The following is a 24,837-nucleotide window of genomic DNA, read 5'->3' as shown; positions in this document are numbered from 1 at the left end:
CTTCCCTGGTGTCTCAGTGGCTAAAAAGAAAACCAACCCCCCCCCCCCCCCCCCCCCCCGCCACTTGCCAATGTATGAGACGCAGGTTCGATCCCTGGGTCAGGAAGATCCCCTGGAGAAGGAAATGGCAACCCATTCCAGTATTCTTGCCTAGGAAATCCCGTGGACAGAGGAGTCTGGCAGGCTATAGTCCATGGGGTCACAAAGAGTTGGACACAACTCAAGTGACTAAATAACAACAAAGGGGCTAAATAAATTATGTTATACTCACACAACAGAAAACTATGGAACTCTTACAGAAAAAACTGAGGAAGCCCTTTAAATAAAGAATGATCTCTAAGATAAAGTAGGTGGAAAAAACAAGGTATAAACTTGGATACATAGTATGCTACTATTTGTAGGAAGTTATGGAGAAAATACAACAATATTTGCTTGTGTAAGTCATCTATCACTGTGGAACGAATTACCCCCAAACTTAAACGACTTAAACATTTATTATCTTGTTTCCATGGGTCAAGAATCTGGGCCTAGCTGAGCTGGGTTGCCTTTCGCTTAGGTCCTCACAAGGTTACAGTCAGTTGTTAGCTGAGGCTGTGGACTCATCTAAAGGCTCAGCTTGGGGAGAAGGTCTGCTTCCAAGCTCAGGCAGGGTTCTGGCAGGCATCAAGCTCCCACATGAGGTCACCATGGGGCTGCCTCCCAGCCTCACAGTGGACTTCCCCCAAGGGAGTGAGGGGCAGTGCCCTTGATGGAAGCCACAGCCTCTCCCCACAGCCTACCTCCAGAAATGACATCCCACCACTTCCACCGTTTTTTGTTCATTAGAAGCAGTCTGTAAGGGCAGCCCACACTGAAGGAGAAAGGACTATACAAGGGCGTGGGTCCTTGGGATCACGGGGGCTATCTTGGAGGATACTCACCCCTGTGTTCATAGAGGTGAAGAATATTTTTGGAAGGACACGCGAAACATTTAACATTGGTTGCCTCCAGTGAGGTGGCCTGAGTAATGGGAGAGGGGAACTTTTCACTGAATATGCACCTATGCCCTTTGAATTTTGTACAATGTGAACGTATCACTTACTTTAAAAATTAACCAAATTAATTATAAATTTAAGAAGAACAATTAGAAGATAGCAGTTTAATACCATAAGAATGGCTAAGAAGGAACAATTATACTTAAATAATACATAGTTATTACTTACCACCATAAACATACTTGTAGCTATTCAGTCATAATTACTTGTTTAAATGAGGGAGGTTTTAACAAGTTCTTTACTATAATCATGGACACACACACACAGACAAGCAACTCCCATTTGCAAAATACATACTCTCGAGCAAGGTATTCAGGGATCTTCACAAATTCATTCCAGTCCGCCCTTACAGACCCATTACCTGCCACTCTTATGCCCCACTGTGAACCCCAGTGACTTGCTATACTCAACTGTTGATGTTTCCAGTTCTATGGCATACAAGCCACAAGCACGATGCCCGCACACAGCAAACTCCCGGAGGTGTCAGCTTCCAGTCCTTCTCCAACACTGCCTTTGCTTACACTGTCCCTGGCTGTGGAGCAGCCTGCACTCCTCCAAGCCTCGAGGCCGGACTGAGATGTCACGGTTACTGTGAGGTTGTCCCCCAAGCAGCTGGCTGTCACCTCTATTCTCCCACAGAACTCTGACTGACTGCAAATACACTTTCACTATTGTATTACAATGTAAATCTCTTCAACTTAAAAGTCTGGTCCCTGGATCATCAGCATCACTTGGGACCTTGTTAGAAATGCAGAGTCCAGGGCCCCACCCTGGACCTACAGAGTAGGAATCTAAATTTTAAGAAGATACTGGTGATTTATATGCCATCCAACCATCTTATTCTCTGACATCCCCTTCTCCTCCTGCCTTCAATCTTTCCCAGCATCAGGGTCTGGAAGACGAAGATTATGGCATCCGGTCCCATCACTTCATGGCAAATAGATGGGGAAACAATGGAAACAGTGACAGAGTTTATTTTCTTGGGCTCCAAAATCAGTGCAGATGGTGATTGCAGGCATGAAAGACGCTTGCTCCTTGGAACAAAAGCTATGACCAACCTAGAAAGCACACTAAAAAGTAGACATTACTTTGCTGACAAAGGTCCATCTAGTCAAAGATATGGTTTTTCCAGTGGTCATGTATGGATGTGAGAGTTGGACCATAAAGAAAGCTGAGCACCGAAGAATTGATGCTTTTGAACTGTGGTGTTGGAGAAGACTCTTGAGAGTCCCTTGGACTGCAAGGAGATCCAACCAGTCAATCCTAAAGGAAATCAGTCCTGAATATTCATTGGGAGGACTGATGCTGAAGCTGAAACTTCAATACTTTGGCCACCTGATGCGAAGAGCTAACTTATTAGAAAAGACCCTGATGCTGGGAAAGATTGAAGGTGGGAGGAAAAGGGGATGACAGAGGATAAGATGGTTGGATGGCATCACCGACTCGACAGACAAGAGTTTGAGTAAACTCGGAATTGGTGATGGACAGGGAAGGCTGGTGTGCTGCAGTCCATGGGGTCACAAAGAGTTGGACATGACTGAGCAACTGAACCAAACTGAACTCAAGCTTGAGAAATACTGGTTTAAATCTTTCCCTGGTTGAACTATAAATCTTTCTGGGTTCTCCTTTACCTCTGTCCCCAGAGTACATTGTAAGACCTAATACTTAAAAGTCTTAAGGTTATTTACAATTATTGTATATATGATGGGCTTCCTTCGTGGCTCAGTGTAAAGAGTCCACCTGCAATGCAGGAACCACAAGAGACATGGGTTCAATCCCTGGGTCAGGAAGATCCCCTGGAGCAGGGAGTGGCAACCTACTCCAGTATTCTTGCTTAGACAATCCAATGGACAGAGGAGCCTGGCAGGCTATGGTCCACAGGGTCACAAAGAGCAGGACACGACTGAAGCGACTTAGCATGCACGCACAGGTAGAAAAACATGAAGACTTAAAAAATACATGTAAAACATAATACTATAATAATCCATAGAATGGTATACAATCGCGTTGAGCTATATACAGAGAGAGGTATGAAAAACTAGCCCAACTATATAAAGGTGTTTCTTTAAAGACAATGTAAATAACAGTATGTATCAATGATACCCAAATTGTTTTGTTAAAAAAATTGTGAGTATGGACACTGAAAAGATACATATAAAATATCTCTGATGGAGTTCGTTTTACGGTTTTCTACATTTTAAATGTTTTCCATAATTTTTCTATAATTTTTTAAAAAGCGTATCATCACTTTTATAACTTAAAAAGTCATTTTCATTTTGAAAAATATCTACATTCTTTCTTAAGTCCCTTTACATCCAATAACCAAGATTTTTAACCAGCCCAGGAAGCTGACAGGTCTGCAAGGACCACAACCATTTCACAGATGAAGGCACTGGGCCTCAGAAACAATCCTGATTGCCTGACTCTGGACTGGGACCTCCCATCCATGCAGCTACTCCAAGATCAGGGGCCTGTAGCAAATTGGCTGCCGGCTTTGGTAAAAAGAAAACCCTGTTATTTTAACAGCCCCACTATCCCCAGTTACTTACTGTCAGTAAGAGCAGCAAGGGAACAGATCCAAACACAAAACACTCAGAATTCATGCTACACCACCTCCCCCTGGTGGAAGGCTCTAGAAAGTGTCCTGATGATAAGGAGCCATTGCAACTGGAAAATAATGAGTTTTCCATCAACATCACCTCCATTTCTTTAAATCATCAAAGCCACATTTTTTTCCATCAAGGAGTCAGGTACCGACAAAAAGAGAGGAAATCAGGACCTGGTGTCAACGAGGCTCAGAGCCTTGGACGATGCTGGGGGTGGTGCAAACTCTCTACCCTGGCCCTTTCGTTCCTTACCACTTCTGTGGCTGTTGCTTCTGTCCCTGGTGTTCTTCTGCATCGCCTTTCCTGCATCCTATCTGCCTCTGTCCATTCTCCTGAGTCTTAGGGAAGGGCAAGGGGTAACCATGTACCCTCACCCACGACCCAGCATGAAGCAGCACCAACATCAGGAATGTCCAGCAGAATCCGCTGAAGAGCCAGTCCTCAGGCGCTGGGCACTGACATTTCCAGTAAGTCAGGACGCAGTACTGACATTTTTTTAGACATAGAAGAAGGCAGCAATGTCGGTCTTCACCTGTGTGCCCCTAGTCTCCCGATAAACACACGGCTTCTTCACTCTTCCAGGAAGAAGGAAACATTCAACATGACATCTAGAACAGGAAGAGAGAGAACATGTGGCATACCAGCTCTTCAGAAAACACAAAACACCAGATTTGTAAAAGCTAGAGGCACCGGGAGGGGGAAACTCTTTGTGATTCCAAAGAGGCTAGACAAAGAAAGGAGGGGAGCAGACACGAGGGACTGCATGAAAACCAGCACCTTGTACAAGGTCCGGGTATTCATCTTCTGAGATTCGGTCCCAGGCTCTGGGCAAAGCTTGGATGTTTCCCAAGTCTTCCCACTGGATTGAGGACAGGAGGTACTTCCTCTTCAGGTACTTTCTGGGAATTAAGGAAGGTGCTCAAAAAGAAAATGAAATGTGCTGAAGGAAGAAAATACCCTGGAGAGCATTCCCAGGAGCTAGAAAAGCAACAGCACAGCTATCATTACGTTTACCAGGTGGGCAGGCTCACCTCTGCTAGAGATCTTTACCGAGTCCCTCTATACACAAGGTTCTGGGCTACAGGGAAGGGATGAAACACTGCCCCTGCAAACTGGGAACTCGCTATGGTGGGAAAACAAAACAAAACAGAAACTGAAAAGACTCTAAATGGGAAGAGATAAAAAAACTCAGTGGAAGTTCACAGGATAAATTCATCCCCCTTAGAGCAGGGGTCCCCAATCTCTGGTACCTGTCTGTGGCCTGTTAGGAACGGAGCCTCACAGCAGGAGGTAAGCAGTGGTCCAGAAAGTGAAGATTCTGCCACTCCCCACTGCTCGCATTACCACCTGAACCATCCCTCCCATCCCCGACTGTGGAAAGACTGACTTTCACAAAACCAGTCCCCAGCGCCAAGAAGGGTGGGGAACCGCTGCTTCAGAGAACAGTAGGAAGATTCCGGCTGGTAGGAAGAGCTTAAACCAAGACAAAGAAGAGGGGAAGCACGGAATGGATTCAGGACTGTACATCTTCCAACGAGGTGCCAAATGGAATAGTGTGTAGGGAGCAGGCAAGGCAGCTGAGCAGGCAGGTGGAGGGAGAAGACAGACCAGTGCGCGGGGTCTCACCCTAGGGACACAAGAAGCTACGGAGAAGCCCTACCCAGTAGGATCAGAACAGGACCTCCTGAAGATAAATCTGTAGAGCGTGGCCACTACCTGGAGGTAGCTTCTTCCTTCAAAGGAAAGAAGCCAGGGTCAGAAAAACCTGCCTAGAGACGGCATGCAACAAAGGGTCCAAGTGAGACCGTGGCGCACGCAGTGGGGATACAGAAGGGATCTCCGAGAAACACCACGGAAACAGAACGGAAGGACCTGACAGTGGAGCCAACACCCTTACAACAGCACCCGGCACACAGGAGGTGCTCCGCGAGCGCAGCCCAGCTGCTGCTGCCACCCACGCAGCTAGCAAACAGTGGGCTCGGGGGACAACCCTCAAGTTTACAGACTAGGTGACCAGACAGGGTTGACGCTACAACTGAAGAAAAAGGGAGCTGATGGGGTGGAGGCTGGTGGGGGGATGGATCTCCATCCATTTGAGCCTGCAGTTCCATGAGATTCCAGTTGGGAGGCAGCTGCAGGAAACCGAAGAAAAAAACTAGAGGCAAGAGTAAATGAAGGTAGAAACTCCAGCCAGAGAGTAGACGCGACTATCAGGCAAGACTAGAGAGAAAAAGGGAGAGGACTCCAATGAAACGGTCTTTTGGCTTCCACCCAAGCCTTCCCTCAGAACACAGCTGGGTGATAACATAGGTCTGATCAGATTACTCCTCTACTCCAAACTTTCTACAGCTTTTGTCTCTCTCAAGATAAAAGCCCAAATCCTTCCAAAGACCTCGGAGGCCCTCCCAGCCCTAGCCCTGTCTCCTGACAGCACCACCTGTTAGACCAGCCCCTTTCACTTGGCTCGAGCCCTACTGGACGCCTTGCTATTTCCTGAACGGACCAAGCTCGCCGTCACCTCAGGGACTTTACGCTTGCTGCTCCTTCTACCTGGAACACTCTTTGCCCCAAACATCCACACGATTCTTCCCCTCACCCTCTTCATGTCTTCTTAGACAGCACTTTCTCAGTGAGGCCTGCTCTGACCACCCTATTTAAAACTACAAGCCCGCCTTTAACCCTTGCTTTCCCCATTCCCTGCTTTATTTTTCTTCAAGGCACTTAATATCATCTGACATTTTATATATTTTCCCTTTTTTAATGCCTAGTTCCCACCACCTAGAATAAAGGCTGGAAGGTAGCATCTGCTCAATAAATGATTTGAGGAATGACTGTACAAAGGAATACAGGAGGAATCCAAAGAGAACTGACTGAAACTACGTATTTGTATGTAATCTGGTGAAAACTGAAGTTAACAAGACTTCCTAGAACAGCTCTGTGAAACGTGTGCAAAGGATATGAATTCCGATAATGTCTCTCAATGTCCTGCAACCACTCCAACATTTCAGCCACAGAGGGGCTTGCAGCTGAAGCCTGCAGGACAGCATCGAGGCCGATCGTGTCTGCGTGCTGCTCATAGATCTGAAGCACGCGCTCCACGTGGCTGCTGACCACATCACGCACCTTGAGGAGGGTGGCTCTGCGGGGAAAGTCTGATATTAGGCAATATGATGAGAAAGGCCTACGGCCAGGTTCCTCAACCTCGGTACCAAGAACATCTTGGACCTGATGATTCTTTGTGGTGGAGGGCTGCCCTGTGCGTTATAGGTTGTTCAGCAGCAACCTTGGCCTCTACCTACTAGATGACAAGAGCAAACTGTCCCCACCCATCTCAAGCTGTGGCAACCAATAATGTCTCCAGATATTGCCACACATCCCAATGGGAAAAACTGCCTCCGAAGGAGATCTACTGGTCCCAGGTGCCTTGGATGGAGGGGTGGCTTAACAATTAAGAATTGACTTAAAGATGAGGAGGCTGAAGTTACATCACTCTCAAAAGCTGTGTGATGGGCCCAGCTGCCAAAGACAGAAAAGACCAAGCAGGCTTTCTGGGACTCCCATAAAGGAGAGGAAATGTTCACATGTAGTCAAATGCCACGTATGTGAAAGGAATAAGCAAGAGGGAACTACAGCAATAGAGCAGTATTGTGCTCATGCTATATCATGTCCCACCCTAGTGAATTCTTGAATGGGTAAAATTTGGGCTCTTGACACACACAGATTATTGTGGATCTCAGGAAAGTTACTTATTCTCAATCACGAACAAAAACAAGTCTCTTTTGTTCACTGTGCATCCTAAGTACCTAAAACAGAGACTGACAGACAAAGCAACAAACGTTTGTCCAATGAAGGAAAAGGACTGTTGTGAAGAGTAAATACAGTAATGCATATTAAGCCATTAAGGAAGTACCTAGCTTATGGCAAATTTTATTATATTATTTTTACATAATTATTTTTAAAATTATTATATAATTATTTAAAAAGTTATTATTCCATTGGTAACTCCAAGAGGTCCAGCCACCAAGACGAAGGCTACAACTTCCCAAAGGGCAAGGCACTCCCTAGCCTAGAACCGCAGCTTTCAAGTTTGACTGTGACTCACAATGAAAACCTAGGCTAAAAATAACAGCCCAATACCCACATAAAAACATGTAATCAACTGAAATAAAAGTTCGCTACCTTAGAATGTGTAATGACCTAACTTAATTGACTCTTTAACTCAACTTAGGAACTAAGTCGGCCTTACTACTGTATTCCTAGCACCTGCGTTTTGCACCCCATAGGTTCTTAATGTTTTTAGTACAGATAAATACAAAGAAGGCCCCCATCTTTGAGTTTCCTATCAGTCTATGGCAAACCCTACACACTAGAACCTTCTTTCATCCTGGTTAAGGGAAGGCCATATGTGCCCTCTCTTCTCCATCCCCAACTACCCGTAACTCTAAGACCGAGGGCCTAACATTGGTGCTCCTCCTGGCTCAGACACCAACGCACAGCAGAACAAAGCGGTGGTCAGGAGCTTCTGGCCCCAGTACCACAGGCACTTGGATTAGCATCCCAGCTTTACTATTTACTAACTGCCTGAGCACAGGCAATTTGCGTGAGCCTCAGTTTCCTCACCTGAAAAATGGGATTAAGTGAGGTTAAGTCACAGAGTTGTTGAAAAGATTTTGAGATAATGTATGTAAAATCCTTGCTGCTGGCACCTACTAAGTTTACAGTGTAACTCCTGCTGCTTTCTACCTAAGGAAAACTGCAGTGGAGGGCCAATGAGCTTTCTCCATTGCTTTTCTGTTCTGCTTTGATAACTTTTACTAAGTCCACCACCGTCACGCCTAGCTGATAAGGGAAGTGCCAGAAAACGGTTTTTTGACAGACAGAGGTCCCATTGCAACAGATGGAAAGGGGGTAAGGTTGACACCCCCCCAAATACCATTCTCTTAAGTAAGGAGAAAAACCCCCTTCTCACTGATCCTAGATTATTAAATACCCAGTTTTAACATCTCTAGGCCAAGAAAGAGCGCCACTGTGCCTCTTACAGCCTCTCTCCCAGCTTGTCCAGGATAGTGTCACCAGCCGCCAGCTGCTTGCGCCTCAGCCGTTCCTGTAAGTCTGGGAAGGCCCGAAGTGAGGGCACATCCTCAAATCGCAGGTTCTGTGCGGCCTGCAGCTGCTCTGCCAGGTTGCTGAGGGAGGCCAGGAGGGGCGGGCAGTCCCTCAGAGCACTCTGCCACAGGCCCTGCTGCTCGTCCACCACGGGAAAGCACTTCCTCAGGGCCTCCTGCACGGCAAGCAAAGGCTGATCTTCAGTCATCTTCTACTGTGGGGGTGAAAACACAAACAAAAACCAGGAAAAAACAAATATCATTAGGGTCCCAAGTCGACAGGGAAAGGACCGAGTCACGGGTGGGAGTTATTTCCGTTCTCGGGGAGGTCCAGCTAAACAAAGTTTCCTCAGGTAGGGCCGTCTATCTCTCCCGACAGGTGTTTCTAGCGCGAGTCTTACCTTCAGAGAGGCTCTCGGAAGGCAGAACCTTCGTTTCCCACCTCGCGAAAGGTTCCTGACTACCCCTTGGCTTCGGGCAGTTTCAGACTGAAGGTTCACTGGGCCGACCCGTGCTTCCGGAGCCAGAATCTTGTCTCCTCTACTTGAAGTTTCCGGCCGCTCTTCTAAACCAGCGGGAAAACAAAACTAAACCAATAAAAGTTTAAGGAAATTCCAAGACCCCCGCACGCCTCCGCTATTTCGCTGCGCATGCCCAGACGTGGCTGCAGAGTCGCGAAAAATATGCGGGCAGACCGCAATGCCTTCTGGGTGCTGTAGTTTACATGTGGACTGGCTGCCCGATTGCGAAGCTTCTCTGTGATTGGCTGTTGTGAGACTCTCCTAAGACGGCGGCTATTTATTGGCCAGCCTTTGGCAGTTTGAATTTGGTGGCGGCGGTCTCACGTCGCGTTAGTCTCGGAGCCGCTCCTTCTCAGCTGAAGCAACCAGGTTTTTCCTCAGCCCGGGTTTCAGAACCTGCAGGTGGGTGCCTCGCGAATCCTTTATGCCCGGGCCCGGAAGGGCAGGAGTCCCCATTCAAACCCCCTGGGGGGCTTCCACCCTCCCCTGCCTCCACCTTCCCCCGCCCGCTTGCGGCCCCCTCTCCTTCACCATCTCCGCCGCTGACGCCTTGTGCCTCCGCCCCTCGCTCCCCGCAGCCTCCATCGAAGCGCCATGGCTCCGTCTAGGAAGGGCGGCAGTCGGGTGGCCAAGACCAACGCGCTGCGGAACCGAAAGCTCGCCTCCTTTCTTAAGGACTTCGACCGTGAAGGTAAGGGGCGGAGCCCGGGTGGTCGCGGTCACCTGGGGCAATCGCGGGGTGCTGGAGGACTGGGACTCGGGCAGCTGGGATTCCGGAAACCTTTTCCCCGCGGGGTGACCCGTGCCGTGTCCTCTCTGCCCTCTCGCAGTGCAAATGCGATCCAAGCAAATTCAGTCAGACAGGCAGAACCTCCTCAAAGAGTTGGATAACCTGTACAACATTGAGATCCTGCGACTCCCCAAGGCGCTGCGCGAGATGAACTGGCTCGAATACTTCGGTAAGAGCTCCTGATCTTTCCCCAGGCCTCGGCCTGGAGCCCTTCTGTGGTTACCATGGCAGCTTTTATCTCCTCAGTGAGGTCTTAGAAGGAAATTGCAGTCCTACTCCTCCCCAATCCCTGTCTCACCTCCCTGCTTAGCACTTTCCCTCATCTTTCTCTGCAGGCAGGCAAATGTTTTCTCTAAAGGAAGAGATAGTAACTATTTTAGGCTTTGTAGGCCAGAAGGTTCTCTGTCCAAACTACTCAACTTTGCTGTTATAGTTCCAAAACAGCTGTAATGAATGGGCATAGCTGTTTTCCAACAGAAATCTATTTATGGAAACACTGAAATGTGAATTTGACAGATTTCATGTGTCATGAAATACTCTTTTTTTGAGGGGGGTGGTATTTTATCTAACCATTTAAAAGTGAATGGATGAATAATTTGTTACCAGAGCACAGATGGAAGGATAACTCCAACCAGCTCTTTCTGCAGCTTATGGAAATCACCAGTTTATACACTGGCAAACAAATTGCAAAGTGCAAGGACTCGAAGAGTTTTCCTGGCCAGAGGAAAACCCCACCCTGTTCCCTACCCTACCCCCTGGTTAAACGTCCAGAGAAATGCAAGAGGCTGTCCTTTTGCTGGGTTACCCTTTTACTATTTTCTTATGATTAATTACCCACTAGGTAGCCTGCTACCTGGATAGAAATGCATGTTCTGCTCACATAGATGTCATTTAGTGATCCTTTTGGACTTTCTCTTTTATTTATTAATCTATTTTTGCATTTCTATAAATATTCATTGAGCATGTGTTAGTCACAATATTGGGTGCTGAAGATGCATTGGGAAATAAAACAGACATTATCCTTGCCTCCAGGAACTTACAAGTTAGTAGAGAAGACTTGTTCTAAAAATTTGGACATGATTATATATTTAAAATTATAAGTACTACAAAAGAGAATAAAGTAGTGGTCAGTAAGCACATTTATATAGTGCTTTCTATGCCAGACAGGCATTGTGTTTTCCAATGTTAACTGAAAAACCAAGTGTTTTCCATATATTAACTGATTTCATCCTCAAAACAAACATATTAGTTGTTGGTTTTATTCCTGTTTTGTAGATGACAAGATTAAAGCACAGAGATTGTTTGCTCAAAGTCTCATAAGCCAATTAGTGACATATTTGAATGTAGGCATTCTGGTTCCAAAGTCTGAGTTCTTAACTGTTATACAGGATACTACCAGCACTTCCAGCAGGAGGACTCTAACCTAAGTTTTTGTTCTACATCTGAATCTTGCAAAGATCTCTTCATTCAGTACACATTTACATCATACATACTGATGACATATTTTTTACCAGAAGCTGTGGATATTATTTTTGTCCTCGAGTTCAGTTCAAGGCAGGGTTGGGCACTTCTACAGCTTTGAGTAGTTGTTGGATATGATGATCGTGAGCAACTAACTCAACACATTGCAGCAATCTGCTGTGAGAGAAAAATAAGCAGAGTTTTGGGTTTGAGCTGGGTTTTGAAAGATGAATTCCAAATTTGTAGAGTGCAGGGGATTATTTCAGGCGGGAGAAATAACTATCAGAACACTCAGTCATGAGACAGTGGCACATTTGGGAAATAACAGTCACTTTGGTGTAGTGGAACTTGTAGTAAGTCATGAAGGGAACAGTCAAGCTTGGGGAAAGATTAGACTAGGTTGTAGAGGCTCCTGAATGTTGGACCAAGAACTTAATCTGGTCCAGGGTAAGATAAGTGGTCATATTAGGGAAAATAGTTTGTTAATTATTAAAATCTAGTAACCAAGCAAATTGTTCTTTTCAAAGCCCTTGGAGGAAACAAGCGGGCCCTGGAAGAAGCAGCAACAGTAAGTGACTTCTATATTTGAACTCTTGGTTAGTTTTAAGTTTAGTCCGTCCACAAAATTCAATGGTGGGTGCTGACTGTGGAACAAGTTCCAGAGGGGACATTACTGATGTCAACTAAAAGATTATAGTTGTTGAATGCTGAGTACATGAAGGCCAAGTAGTTCCAAGATTTATAGAGAAATAGTCCTATTTTGGGCAGGTTCCTTGCAGCTCTTTGCTCTGATCTTTGCAGGTGAAGTAGAAAGCCAAGTTCCTTTAAACCCCTGGCCTGCTAGGGGACAAAGAGACTGTTGCCTTTTCACATCATACTCTAGAAGCTGTGCTCTTGCTTGGGACTCTCAAGATTCCCCACCCCCTCTCACCTTCTTCCCCCTGCCATGATTACTAGGACTGAAGGCAGTATGATGGGGAGGCAGAATAGAGTTTAGATCAGTACTGCCTGTTACAATAGCCACCAGCCACATGTAACTTTAATTAAAATTCATAAAATATTCAGTTCCTCAGACACATTAGCCATGAGTCATTTGTTCAGTAGCCACTATGACTACTGAATCATCCTCCATTTCAGACACCGCTCATCTCTCTAGCACGGCACAGCTTCTTGCTAAGCCCCGGCAGCCTCAGAATCCTTGTCTGAGTACTCCATGTAGTCTCTACCAATCCAGAGATGAAACTGTGTCGTTCCTTGTTTGTAATGGCTATTCTGATACTTAGTGTGCCCTACAAGAAAAGACTTGTGAAGCATGCCTGCTTTTGGCTATTCCCATACATGTAGATAGTTACCATTGGGAATAAATTTAATTAGAATGGTGACTGGAAGCCTTTTTGAAGGGTACAGGAGCATAGCAGAAAAACATTTGGCCCTCTAGACTTAAAAAAAAATTCTTTTAAGGTAACTGTGTGATAGGTGCATTAATTAACTTGATTGTGATATCATTTCACAATGTGTATGTGTAACACTTTTTTTGTATATATAGGCATTTTTTAAATTTATTTTTTAATTGAAGGATAATTGCTTTCAGAATTTTGTTGTTTTCTGTCAAACCTTAACATGAATCAGCCATAGGCATACATATATCCCCTTCCTCTTGAACCTCCCTCCCATTTTCCTCCCCATCCCACACCTTTAGTTTGGTACAGAGCCCCTGTTTGAGTTCCCTGAGACATACAACTAATTCCCATTTGCTATCTGTTTTACATATGGTAATGTAAGTTCCCATGTTACTCTCTCCATACATCTCACCCTCGTAACACTTTAAATGTGTTAGAATCATATTTGTCAATTATACCTCAATAAAGCTGGGGGTGGAATGAGAAGACTGACATAGCATCAAGTGTTGTAGAGAATATGGGTCATTGGAAACTTGTACTGTTTGCTCCTTGCATGTAAACAAGTACAATCACTTTGGAAAACAATTTTGCATAATATTAAGCCTGAACACCTGTGTACCCTGCAACTCTCTGATGCCCTATCCCTAAGTATACAGCCAAGAGTAAACCTGGACATGCGTGCATCAGACACAGCTATAAGAGTTCAAAGCAGTAGTGTTTGTAATAGCAAAATACTATTGACAGGAGACTGGACCAGTCCATTGTGACAGGTATTACATAGCAGTGAAAACTAATTTCAATCACAAACAGTGGTCAAAAGCAGAACCAACAAAATATTGTTTAAGCACGTAGACATTTGTGGAGAAATATACATACACCCACACTTTCTTTCAGGCAAATGGAATGATAGTGGTTATCTCTAAGGAATGACAGAATCAGGACACTAGTCGCCTTCTGAGGAGAGGCAAAGAAATAGTACAGGGAAAAGTACATAGCCGGAAGCAAGTAACTGGCAGTGTTTTGGGTCTTTGGTTGTATGGTGGATTTATGGGAGTTCAGTATTTTGTGTTGTAAGTAACATAATCTTTTGTATGTATCAAAGAATATGGTTTTTTAAGTTGTTTTTAATCTTAAAATATTGTTCCTCACATTTGATGGAATATACCTGGTGTTTTCGGACTGTGTTTGGCACAGGCTGACTTGGATATCACAGAAATAAACAAATTAACAGCAGAAGCTACTCGGACACCCCTGAAACTTGCCAAAAGTGAGTACTTTTCAAAACCCCTTGTTGAAGTGAGAGAGCAAAGGCCCAGTGTAGTTGGCTGGCTGCTCGGGGAGGCCTCCTTGGAGGAGTCTCTTCCCTCTAATGCCTGGTCCTCAGTCTCGAAAATCCAAAAATTTGATTTTGTCCTCTGCATTCAGTTAATTATATGAAGGACTGATAACTAACTGAACTCTTCAGACCAATTTGTGAGCTAAAATGAAAGAAGAAAAACAAAAGCTGTGCTAGAAACCAAACATTGTTGCCTACTTCCTTCCCTGAGAGAGAGGCGAGCAAGGTTTGGAGAGGTGTGACAAGACGTGGCAGTGCCAGCCAAGACTCCCTGATGTGAGCAGAAGGGTTGAAAGAGAACTGTGAAAGGACCAACTTTCTCAGCCTGTCATTCCATGCTACTCAGTTCACTGATCCATCCATGAAAAATTCTCTCCCATACACGCCCCACACTCGGGGAAACACTATCTTAGAGGGAAAGTTTGGGGACGCTGACTGTAATTAGTGAGCACAGATTCAGGCCAGGATGGGCTCTCCAAGGGACATGCTGTCACTGACCTTAAGCTCTGGGCTTAAGGCTGCCCATCAGGCAGCACCTTCTCTACTGGGCCAGGCCTAAAATACCACTCAATGTTTATTCCAGCTTACCTTTTTTTTTTTTTTTTTTTTAAGATAAATATATTTGTATTCTTATTTGTGTCAGAAAAAAAAGCTTAAAATTCATTGAACTCTTTCCCCTCAGTTAAATTTCTCTATGGAATCCCTGCTTAGGATTTTCTAGCCTGTGGTTGAATGTATTTAGCAATGAGACACTCCCTTTCAATGATAAACAGCTGGAATGGTTAGAACATTTTTTCTAATTTTGAACCAAAGTTTCCTTGTGGTATCTACATATTGATACTGCTTCTATTCTTTGAGGTCCCGCAGAGCTGTCTTCCATATGACAACCCCTTAAATATTAAAAACTGGTATTACTTCCTCTTGAATCATCCATCTTAAACATCCCTCATATTCCTTTCCCTTTTAAAATGATAATTGTAATAACTTATTATTTGTAAATAGTATTTTATTATAATAAATAGTAATAACATTTAAAAAACTAAGATCATGGCATCCAGTCCCATTACTTCATGGTAATTAGAAGGGGAAAAAGTAGAAACAGTGACAGATTTTATTTTCTTGGTCTCCAGAGTCACTGTGGATGCTGACTGCCGCCATGAAATTAAAAGACACTTGCTCCTTGGAACGAAAGCTATGACTAATCTAGACAGTATGTTAAAAAGTAAAGATATCACTTTGCCAAGTAGTCATGTACAGATGTGAGAGCTGGATCATAAAGAAAGCTGAACACGGAAGAATTGATGCTTTAGAATTGTGTTGTTAGAGAGGACTCTAGAATTCTGCGGACGGCAAGGAGATCAAACCAGTCAATCCTAAAGGAAATCAACCCTGAATATCTACTGGAAGGCCTGAGCTGAAGCTGAAGTTCCAATATTTTGGCCACCTGATGCGAAGAGCTAACTCATTAGAAAAGACCCTGATGCTGGGAAAGATTGAAGAAGAGGGCTACAGAGGATGAGATGGTTAGATAGCAACACTGACTCAATGGACGTGAATTTGAGCAATCTTGAAAGATAGTGAAGGACTGGGAAGCCTGGCATACAGCAGTCCATGGGGTTGAAAAGAGTTGGACACAACTTAGTGACTGAACATTAATACTTATAATGTGTTCAGTATCATTCAAGGGACTTTACATTCATTCATCCCACAAATATTTAATAAGCACTTGTAGGCACAATTCTAGACTTTGGGATGAGTAACAAAGACGCCATTTTTGTGGAGCATGCATTCCATGTCTCGTCATATCCCCATGAAGTGTCTCCTCCGTTTTATAGAAGAAGAAATTGAGAGTCGTGGTGAAAACCATGCGGCATAGTCAGAGGCAGGATCAGGCCTCAGGCTCAAGGCTGTCTGGCTCTGGGGTCTGCATTCTTAATCAGAATGCTGGGCTGCCCATACAAAGCACCATAGAGGGTTTTTTAACCACTCTGAGACCTTGTGTGTGTGTGTGTGTGTGGCTAAATCCTTTTTTTTTTAATCATCTTTCTTTTGGATCTCTTTCTTGATTACAACCTAAGATTGCTCAAGTTTTATTTCCTATAAGAAATGTGAATGCATAAAAGTTTATTCACATGAGAAATATCACTCTGTTAAAACTCTTACAGCACGGAAGGTAATGCAAGTGGATGAGATGATAGTGGAAGAAGAAGAGGAAGAAAATAACAATAAGAATCCTCAAACTGCAAGAGTAAGTAGGCACTCACATTTGGGGCGGGAGCCTCTCAGCAGGCAAGGGAATACTTAAAATATAGTATACCTCCTTTATCACTACCTTACCCCACTGCCCCTGGAAGTTTTACCATTCCTCTTAGGACACAGCTTTTAAAATGAGTGAAATTTCACTAGCTGGAGAAGAAAAGGAAGGGAATTCCAGGAAGAGGTATGAAAGTGCCCTTTGAGGAACAGGAAGCGGTTTGGTGTGGTGGCAAGGACATAAGCTGTGAGGGTAATCTGGGGAAAGCAGTGGTCTCGTGAGCCAAGCTTAGAGGTTGTGATTTCATGAGATAGGTCATGGTAAGTGACGTGATGGATAGGTATTTCAGAACAGCATTCAGGATAAACGAGAGAGAGAAAATTAGAGACAAGGGAACCAGTTGGGAAGCGTTATTATTTTGTTTAATTGAAGTATAGCTGATTTACAATGTTGTGTAAATCTCTGCTGTACAGCAGAGTGACTCAGTTATATCCTATAGGCATTCTTTTTAAATATTCTTTTCCATTATGCTTTGTCACAGCGTATTGAATATAGTTCCCTGTGCTGTACGTAGGACCTTGTTTATCCACCTTACATCTAATAGTTTACGTATGCTAATCCCAAACTCCCAGTCCTCCTCTCCTCCACCTGCTGCCCGCCTGGCAACCACAGTTCAGTTCTCTGTGTCTGAGTCTGTTTCTGTTTTGCAGATATGTTAATTTGTGCCATATTTTAGATACCACATGTGACATATATGTGGTCTTTCTCTGACTTATTCACTTAGTATGATGGTCTCTTGTTGCATCCATGTTGCCACAAATGGCATTGTGGTGTTCTTTTTTGTGGCCAAGTAGTAGTCCATTATGTATGTACCGCATCTTCCTCCATTCATCTGCCGATGGTCACTTAGGTGGCTCCACGCACTGGCTATTGTGAATAGTGCTGCCGTGAACACGGGGGTGCAGCATCTGTTTGAATTATAGTTTTGTCCAGGTATGTGCCCAGGAGTGGGGTTGCTGGATCAGAATGTCATTGTGCTTTTAGTTTTCTGAGGAGCCTCACGCTGTTTTCCATAATGGCTGCACCAACTTACATTCCCACCAGCAGTGTAGAAGGGTTCCGTTTTCTCCACACTGTCCAGCATTTATCATCTGTAGACTTTTTAGCGGTGTCATTCTGACTAATATGAGGAGGTACCTCGTAGTTTTGGTTTGTATTTCTCTAATTATTAGTGATGATGAGCATCTTTTCATACGCCTACTGGCCATCTTTGGAGAAATGTCTGTTAAAGTCTTAAGGTCTTCTGCCCATTTTTCGATTGGGTTGTTTAGTTTTTTGTGGTTGAGTTGTATGAGCTGTTTGTATATTTTGGAGATTAAGCCCTTGTCTGTGGCATCATTTACAAATATTTTCTTCCATTCTGTAGGTTTGTGTTTTTTTTTTTAATGTTTCCTTTGCTGTGCAAAATTTGTAAGTCCCAAAATTCAGTCCCATCTGTTTATTTTTCTTTCTGTTGTCTTGGGAGACTGACCTAAGAACACATTGGTACAATTTATGTCAGAGACTGTTTTGCCTATGCTCTCTTCTAAGAGTTTTAAGGTGGCATGTCATGTTTGTCTTTAAGCCGTTTTGCATTTATTTTTTTGCACAGTGTGAGGGTGTGTTCTGGCTTTATTGATTTCTATGCAGGGGCTGCTGTAATTCTTGAACTGAGGCCCTGACCCTGTGAAAAGAGAAGGGATAAGGTTTACAAAGCAGAGTGGGCAAGATTGGTGGAGGGAAGGAGCGACCTGAGACGACCAGGTGGTTCCTGGCTTAGGGAACCGCCTCCTGGTGGGGGGCATGGGAGGAGGAGGGGTGCTGGGCCAGGGCAAAGGGCAGCAGTTAGTATGCCAGTTGTTGGACCTGCTGAGTGTGTAACACTTCTCCAGCATGTCTAGCCCTGACAGAAATCTCAGCCTGGAGCTCAGGCAGAAGTAAGAGACTGAGAGACACCGATTCTCAGATCTTTAGGTGGTTGTCCCAGCAGGGGGGTCAGTGAGGTTGTACGGGGAGAATGTGGAGGGGAGGCTGAGGGTGGACCCTGGAGGGAAGGTAGAAAGAGGAGCTCGTGAGGCAGCCTGCAGAGAAGAAGGCCAGCCAGGAAAGCAAGGGTGGTGGGTCGATCTTTGGAACAAGGGAGGAGGATCATCAGAAGGTAAAAAGTGACTCTTGTCAGGTACCTCCAGGGATTCGGCAAGGGTGAGGGCTGCTGAGGGTTCCTTGTGCTGGGCACCTGGGTGCCCTTAGTGACTGTCACAGCAATGCTGTATGAGGGGGTGGGAGCAGGGTAGGGCAACCAACCAAGCTGCACTCAGTTCAAAAGGCACTTACCTTTAATCTTGGTCAAAGTCCTCTAATTGGAAGACTCAGGCAGTATAATTCTTAGTTGACCAGTTCTGCTCTGAATTATTTAAGTCAGTGTGAGTTCTATAAGTTATACCTTCTGATGTTCAGATACTCAGTTCTTTTCCAGAGCTGGTATCCTTCTCCCTAACCTTTCCCCCTTGTGGGGCTTTTTTTAACCTCAGTTTCATTTGTTTGTGACTTCAGGCTAAAAGGTGTCCTCCATCCAAGAAGAGAACCCAGTCCATACAAGGGAAAGGCAAAAATAAAAGGTAACAGGTTTTCCAAATTCAGATGTGCTTTTGGTTTTATTGGAGAGCCACATTCATCATGGCAGGAATGGGCGGTAAAGGGGCTTTTGTGACTTGTTTTCAAGTAGAGCTTCACATCATCGAATCCACCAGTATCTGAGCTTGGGGGGCCTCTAGAAACTGTCCGACCCAACACCTTCTCTGGTTCTTCTGCCCATGTTCTCTGTCTCCCCACCACCACCCTTTTTTTTAAAAATGCAAACAGGGAGATTAATAAGACACAAAAACATACAGTAAGCACTGCATATTTTGTTCAGTTGCCAGACAGTCCGTGTGTAGAGCTACCCACATGGTTAGTCACAAAGTGGCTATCACCTACCTGTGGTTAGTTTCTTGAAAAATTCCTCCTGGTCCTGCTAAGCAATGACTCACCATGGACTTGAATTTCTTATGCTGGGATGGTGGGGGAGGGGGCTGCCTGTTAACGAGCTCAGGAAAGGAGTCACTGGAGTGGGTCTGTGAAGAGTGAGCTCCTCTCTCTTCTCCCTGGGCAGTGGGAGCTGTCTGGCAAGAGGACAGGAGCTCCAACTAGGGGGCCTACAGGGTGCAGAGGGGCTGTCTCCTTCCTCTCGTTCCCTTAGCTTGATTGAGAAGTCAGATTCTGGAGGCAGACTGCCTGGGTTCAGGGTTCTGGCTCTTCCCTAATATCCCCAAGTTTCTGCATGTGGAAATGAGGATAATGGTGGGTCTCACAGGGTGGTGAAGAGGCTGCACGAACTAATGTGTGGAAGGCGCCCAGGACAGGCTCTGACATGCTCAGTGTTACCTGCCTCTACGGCTGCAGTCATTGGACCTGAGAGTTGGTGCACCTAATGGCCGTGTCTCTCCCGTAGGTCAAGCCATTACGCCACCGTTACCCCAGCTGTGGGCCGACTGGAGTTGTCTCTGGTGAAACCAACTCCGGGCCTGACACCCAGGTTTGACTCAAGGTGAGTACTGGCAGCAGCGGTTGGATTTTGATGGGAGCCCAATACTTGACATTTGTCAGAAAAGAAGGGTATTTAAGAAAATACTGGAAAGCCTCACTCAGGAGTGTTTCCTAATGTTTGCCTCTCCCCTGAAAGCAGGTTCGCCTGTTTTCAGTGGCAAAATGATCGTTTATCTTATGAGAGGGAGGAGACCAGTCTGTCCCTGATGACTTGGAGGCCTCTAGTGACTATTTTGGTCTTTTCTGATTCTGATTAAGTTTAAGTTAGTAGGTACTCTTCCCATACCCTTGATAGGAGTGAAAATTAACACCATCTTTTGTGAGACCAATATAAATAAGGATGTTCTTACAGCATAAATTAATCCCTTCTACAGTGCTGGTCAACTAGATAGGAGATGCTGTGTAGCCATTAAAAAATAAATGGCTCTGCATGTGCTGATTCATGGTCAGCCTCTCCAAAGAGGTGGCAGAGCAGCATGTCCTAGGTGATCCCATTTGATAGTTTCTGGAGGGACGCATAAGGAACTGAGCGTGCTTATCTCTGGAGTGGGAGAGTGAGGAAGACCTACCTTCTAATTCTCACTCCTCCTTAACTTTTTTGTTTTTTTCATGAGTGTATAGCAAAGGACATTTAGGGAAAAAGAGATGGAAGCACTTTAAAGATCTCAAGAAAGTCATCCTCCTTTGACCCTGGAAAATTTCTCCTGATGGAAGCACATAGCTACTCTTGGAAATATATTAGCCACTGTTTGTTTCTGGCTTTGTGGATGGATGGATGGGTGGGTGACTGTTCTCCACATGGAGCTTTGAACCTAAAATTTACATGGATAAGAATTTACTTTTGCTAGATGTATGTTTGATAATTACAGCCTCCTTTCTCCAGCTGTGTTGAGTCATTACTGCTTTTTAACCCTAAATTTAGAACATGCCTTCTTAGAAATGTGTGATTTGAAAACTGCAGCTTGAGGCCAGATTGGGTTTGGAAGGGCTCATAGCGCCTGGTGTCATTCAATCTGCCAAGCCATCTTTACAGAGATTTTCCCACTTTATAGGATCTTCAAGACCCCGGGCCTGCGTACTCCAGCAGCCAGAGAGCGGATTTACAATGTCTCTGTGAATGGCAGCCCTCTTGCCGACAGCAAAGAGATATTCCTCACTGTGCCGGTGGGAGGCGGAGAGGTAAGTGTTCCAGGGAAGGGTGGGTCAGGCCACGGTGTGCTGCTTACTCACCATTTCTTTCTCTTGTCCATCACCCACTTCTCTCCCGGAACCCAAAGTCCTTTGGTTGCCTGACTCGTCATCTCCACACTTCTGTAGTACTCAGAACCATTCCCTCTCCCAGGGTAGAGCTCCAGACTGGGAAGATTCTTGCCCAGCTCTGGGTTCCATTTGTTCATCAGCTAACATAGGCCCACCTATCTTGTATTAATAGTAGGTTCAAGATGTGGAAGACATTCCTGCCCTTGAGTAGCAGTCGGTAGTCAAGCTAGGCTCCCAATGAACAATAACATAGCATGTGATGTGTGCAGTAAGGGAGATTTTAGAGGGTGTGCAAAGGATGGCAGTGTCAGGGTGCATGCTTAGTCTAGAAAGGGGAGCGCGAGGGTCTTCCACTTGGTGTAACTTTGAGGAGTCTGAAGCAGGCAGAGCAGAGCAAGTTGCTGACCTCCGCTCAGGGACGGAGTGGGTGGTTTATCTCACATGAGGTCTGCAGGGCATTTCTAAGCTAACGTGCACCCCTTGTCTTCAGCTGATCCAGCCACTGACCCAGTGATAAACGCCAACATCACTGTCTCCTTGGGACTAACACCCCTCCTGCTTGCCTTGCCACCCACCCCCTACAAGTGCAGGACATCAAGGGGACCCCCCAGGGCACCCTGGGCTGCTGGCAGGACCAGCCACTTTAACCCTCTCCCCTCCCCACAGAGCATGCGGTTATTGGCCAGTGACTTGCAGAGGATCGATATCGCACAACTGGATCCAGAGGCCCTGGGAAACATTAAGAAGCTCTCTGTAAGTCTCACGCTCCTCTCCACACACAGGGTGGAGCCTTCTGGGTTTAGCCATTCTTAGGATTGCCTTTTGGGTCTGGGCTGGTGCTTTACACTTACAACTGTTTCCCCCAAGGAATTTTGACGCTAGGTTCTCCTGCTTACTTAGCAGCAGTTCTGTCCCTAAACTGATGTTGAGTTTTGATCCAACCCAGAGTGCCTACCACAGAAGTTCTACAAGAAAATCAAAACTCTGCTTCATTCGGGCAGTTGGTTTCTGTATGTTATGGCACAGCAGTTGACCTCAGGAACAGGGTGAGGAGCCTGTTCCAAGGACTCCCACAGAATCAGAGCGTGCTGGCCAGCCAGGCCCTCTGGGCAGTGGGACCACAGTGCCAGGGGCTGACGGGGCTCTGCTCTGCTGCGTCAGCTCCTTCATCTCCTCTGTCTTTGGGGCCCAAGCACTCATTTCTCCTGCACCTGTCCTTCCCCCCTAAGCAGAATATCACCTTCTCCATGAGGCTGTTGGTTCTCCTCCCCCTACCTTGGGTCTGCATGCGGTTCTGGGTAGTCGCACTCCCTACTCCACTGCCCAGCATGGGCTGTCCAGTGTTAGTCCTCAGTTAAATTCTCAAGGGGAAGAATCTGCAATTCCGTTCTCAGCTTTGGTCAGACAGGCCACCCTGGTCCTGTCAGCTGGATTAGTGTGGTGGACGGGAACATGTAGCACAAACGTGGCTGCTGTTGGCCCCCCTTCTGGGTGGGGGGTGGGGTAGGGTCTGTGAAGGGCATGTCCGGGAAGCGGATGAGGGCGGAGCTGCTTTCTCAAACGTGTCATTCGGAACACGGGCTGGTGCTGGGCACATACCAGCCACCCGAACCTGGTGACATCCTTCATCACGCTGGACCTCCAGCATTGCTGTTCCCAAACGATGCCTTCACTGTCTCATCTGAGATGGCATTTTGCTGCTTTCCTTCAGATGAGAAACAGATGCAGAAAGTTTAGTTCAGTGTGCGTTGGTCTAGCGGTGAGCGTAGCTGCCTTCCAGAAAGGCTAGTTTGTTCACGTACCAATAGAGGATGGAGAGCTGAGATTCAGTCAGACCGGCCCAGCCCCAGAGTCAGTGCTCCCTGAATAGACTAAAGGATGGGTGGGCATGTTTGCCCAGCACCACCCACTGAACGACCTCTCCTTCTCCTTTCAGAACCGTCTTGCTCAAATCTGCGGCACCATACGAACTCAAAAATGAAGCTGCTCTTCCAAGACGGGACAAGAGGGGCCTTTAGTGGGCACTTCTGGGACCCTGAAGAAACCTCTTCCTTTTGGCTTACTGTTTGTTTGAGTGTGAAGTTCCAGAGCAGGGGGTGGTGTTCCTCTTGGAGAACTCAGGAAGCTTTGCTTTGGGCACCTCCCAAGCCAGGTGACAAAGACACTGCCTCTGCGTCCATACAGTCCAAACTTCTTGCCCTTCTCTGAACTGAATTCTCCTTCCTGCTCTTAGAGCAGCCGCCTTTGCCTCCTGCAGCTCCGTGTCCTCTTTGCCCTGCCCCAACTCAGAGGAACCTCATGTTCTCAGGAGGACTGCCAATCACTCTGACCAGAGAGCCCTGTGCAGCTGGGCTCCCAGGCTGGGAGCTGTAAGCTCCAAGAAGGGAGCTCCACAAGAGGGCGGCTCCGAAGCTGGAAGGGACTGTGCGGATGGGGCCAGGACCAGCCACAGCTGTGACCCCAGCAGGACACATCTTCCCCCCCGTGCCCATCCCCTCCCTCCTGCGGTGGCTACTGCCGGGGCTCTGCGGTCTTATGCCTGCCATGCCCAGTAGTTTTGTCTCAAGCTGATTTGTGGACCAGTATTGTGTATTATCCCTGTTTACCAAAGACCAAAACTTGGTTTGAGGGCAGTTTCCATATCTTGCTCCTCTACCTCTCCAGTTAGTTCAGTTAGTGGGAATCTGGATAAGGGAATTGTAGGGTTTAGATTGGTGTGGGGTTTTTTACATGACTGGCTGCAGTTGAACTCAAAGCTCTCTAGTCTCTGCCAGTTCTGTAGACTTTGCCAAGCGCTTCTCTCTTCTTAGAGACAAGGGGTTCACGGGGGAGTGAGTGTAGCTGGTCTGGGGGCCTCATTCCATGTGTTTGGCCTCTGCCCTGGTGTGGGTTGTCCAGTGGGCACGGAGACCCCTGCGGCCCAACCAGCCCTTCTGCCCCGAAGAATCATGGGATGTGGTCCAGGAACGTGGGAGCCGAGAGTTCCTGCCCCCAGCTCGGGAGCACAGTGTTGTGTATGTGGTTCTTTGTCGTACTTTGTACTATTTTGCTACACGACCATCCTAGTAATCCAGTCCTGTCCAAGATATGTTCTTTTCAAGTTGTTTTTTCTCCCTTTCCTGAGTACATATTTCCTTTTGTACATATTGTCTTCCTGAGTCGTGGTATCTGTAAGCTGATTTATTCTGATCGGAGCTACCGAAAGATACCGGTTTTCAATAAAGTGTGGATTTGGATTTGTTTTTAACTGATACTCCACTTGCCTATCATCTCCAAAATGCTATACCTGGACTAAAGATAGTTTGGGGACTGAAGCTATTAGAGCAGAGGGTCCACAAACAGCTACTTCCCACAGACGTGAAAGCCTTTACTTCAGGCAGAATCTCTCTGCCTGAATACCTAAAGAGGGGGCCCTCTCCCCAAGCAGGGCATGGTAATCTAGCCCA

The 24,837-nt window shown here is 46.0% G+C and overlaps 2 protein-coding genes across 4 annotated transcripts; one reads left to right on the top strand and one right to left on the bottom strand.

Moving 5' to 3' along the window:
• Positions 1–568: 568 nt before the first annotated feature.
• AIRIM (AFG2 interacting ribosome maturation factor) lies at positions 569–9,408 on the bottom strand. Of its 3 annotated transcripts, XM_070368400.1 has the most exons (5): positions 9,147–9,408; positions 8,680–8,960; positions 6,600–6,779; positions 4,418–4,536; positions 576–4,248 (listed from the first exon to the last, which is right to left on the bottom strand). In XM_070368400.1, exons 2-5 carry the CDS (start codon positions 8,952–8,954, stop codon positions 4,211–4,213), a joined length of 612 nt encoding a protein of 203 aa, XP_070224501.1. In that variant the 5' UTR covers positions 8,955–8,960; positions 9,147–9,408; the 3' UTR covers positions 576–4,210. The 3 variants fall into 3 exon arrangements, with proteins under 3 accessions (XP_070224500.1, XP_070224499.1, XP_070224501.1); XM_070368399.1 differs by having other exon boundaries at positions 569–4,536; positions 8,680–8,957; XM_070368398.1 differs by having other exon boundaries at positions 570–4,536.
• A 151-nt stretch (positions 9,409–9,559) lies between these two features.
• On the top strand, positions 9,560–24,631 carry CDCA8 (cell division cycle associated 8). Its single transcript, XM_005893248.3, has 11 exons — positions 9,560–9,668; positions 9,845–9,957; positions 10,097–10,225; positions 12,045–12,085; positions 14,112–14,184; positions 16,419–16,501; positions 19,100–19,164; positions 20,037–20,132; positions 21,184–21,310; positions 22,058–22,144; positions 23,328–24,631. Exons 2-11 carry the CDS (start codon positions 9,861–9,863, stop codon positions 23,370–23,372), a joined length of 843 nt encoding a protein of 280 aa, XP_005893310.1. The 5' UTR covers positions 9,560–9,668; positions 9,845–9,860; the 3' UTR covers positions 23,373–24,631.
• Positions 24,632–24,837: the final 206 nt, after the last annotated feature.

The sequence above is a fragment of the Bos mutus genome, chromosome 3 (assembly GCF_027580195.1).
Source record: "Bos mutus isolate GX-2022 chromosome 3, NWIPB_WYAK_1.1, whole genome shotgun sequence".
Taxonomy (NCBI): Eukaryota; Metazoa; Chordata; class Mammalia; order Artiodactyla; family Bovidae; genus Bos; species Bos mutus.
The sequence above is the reverse complement of the archived record's forward strand: the minus strand, read 5'-3'. Positions and strand labels throughout refer to the sequence as shown.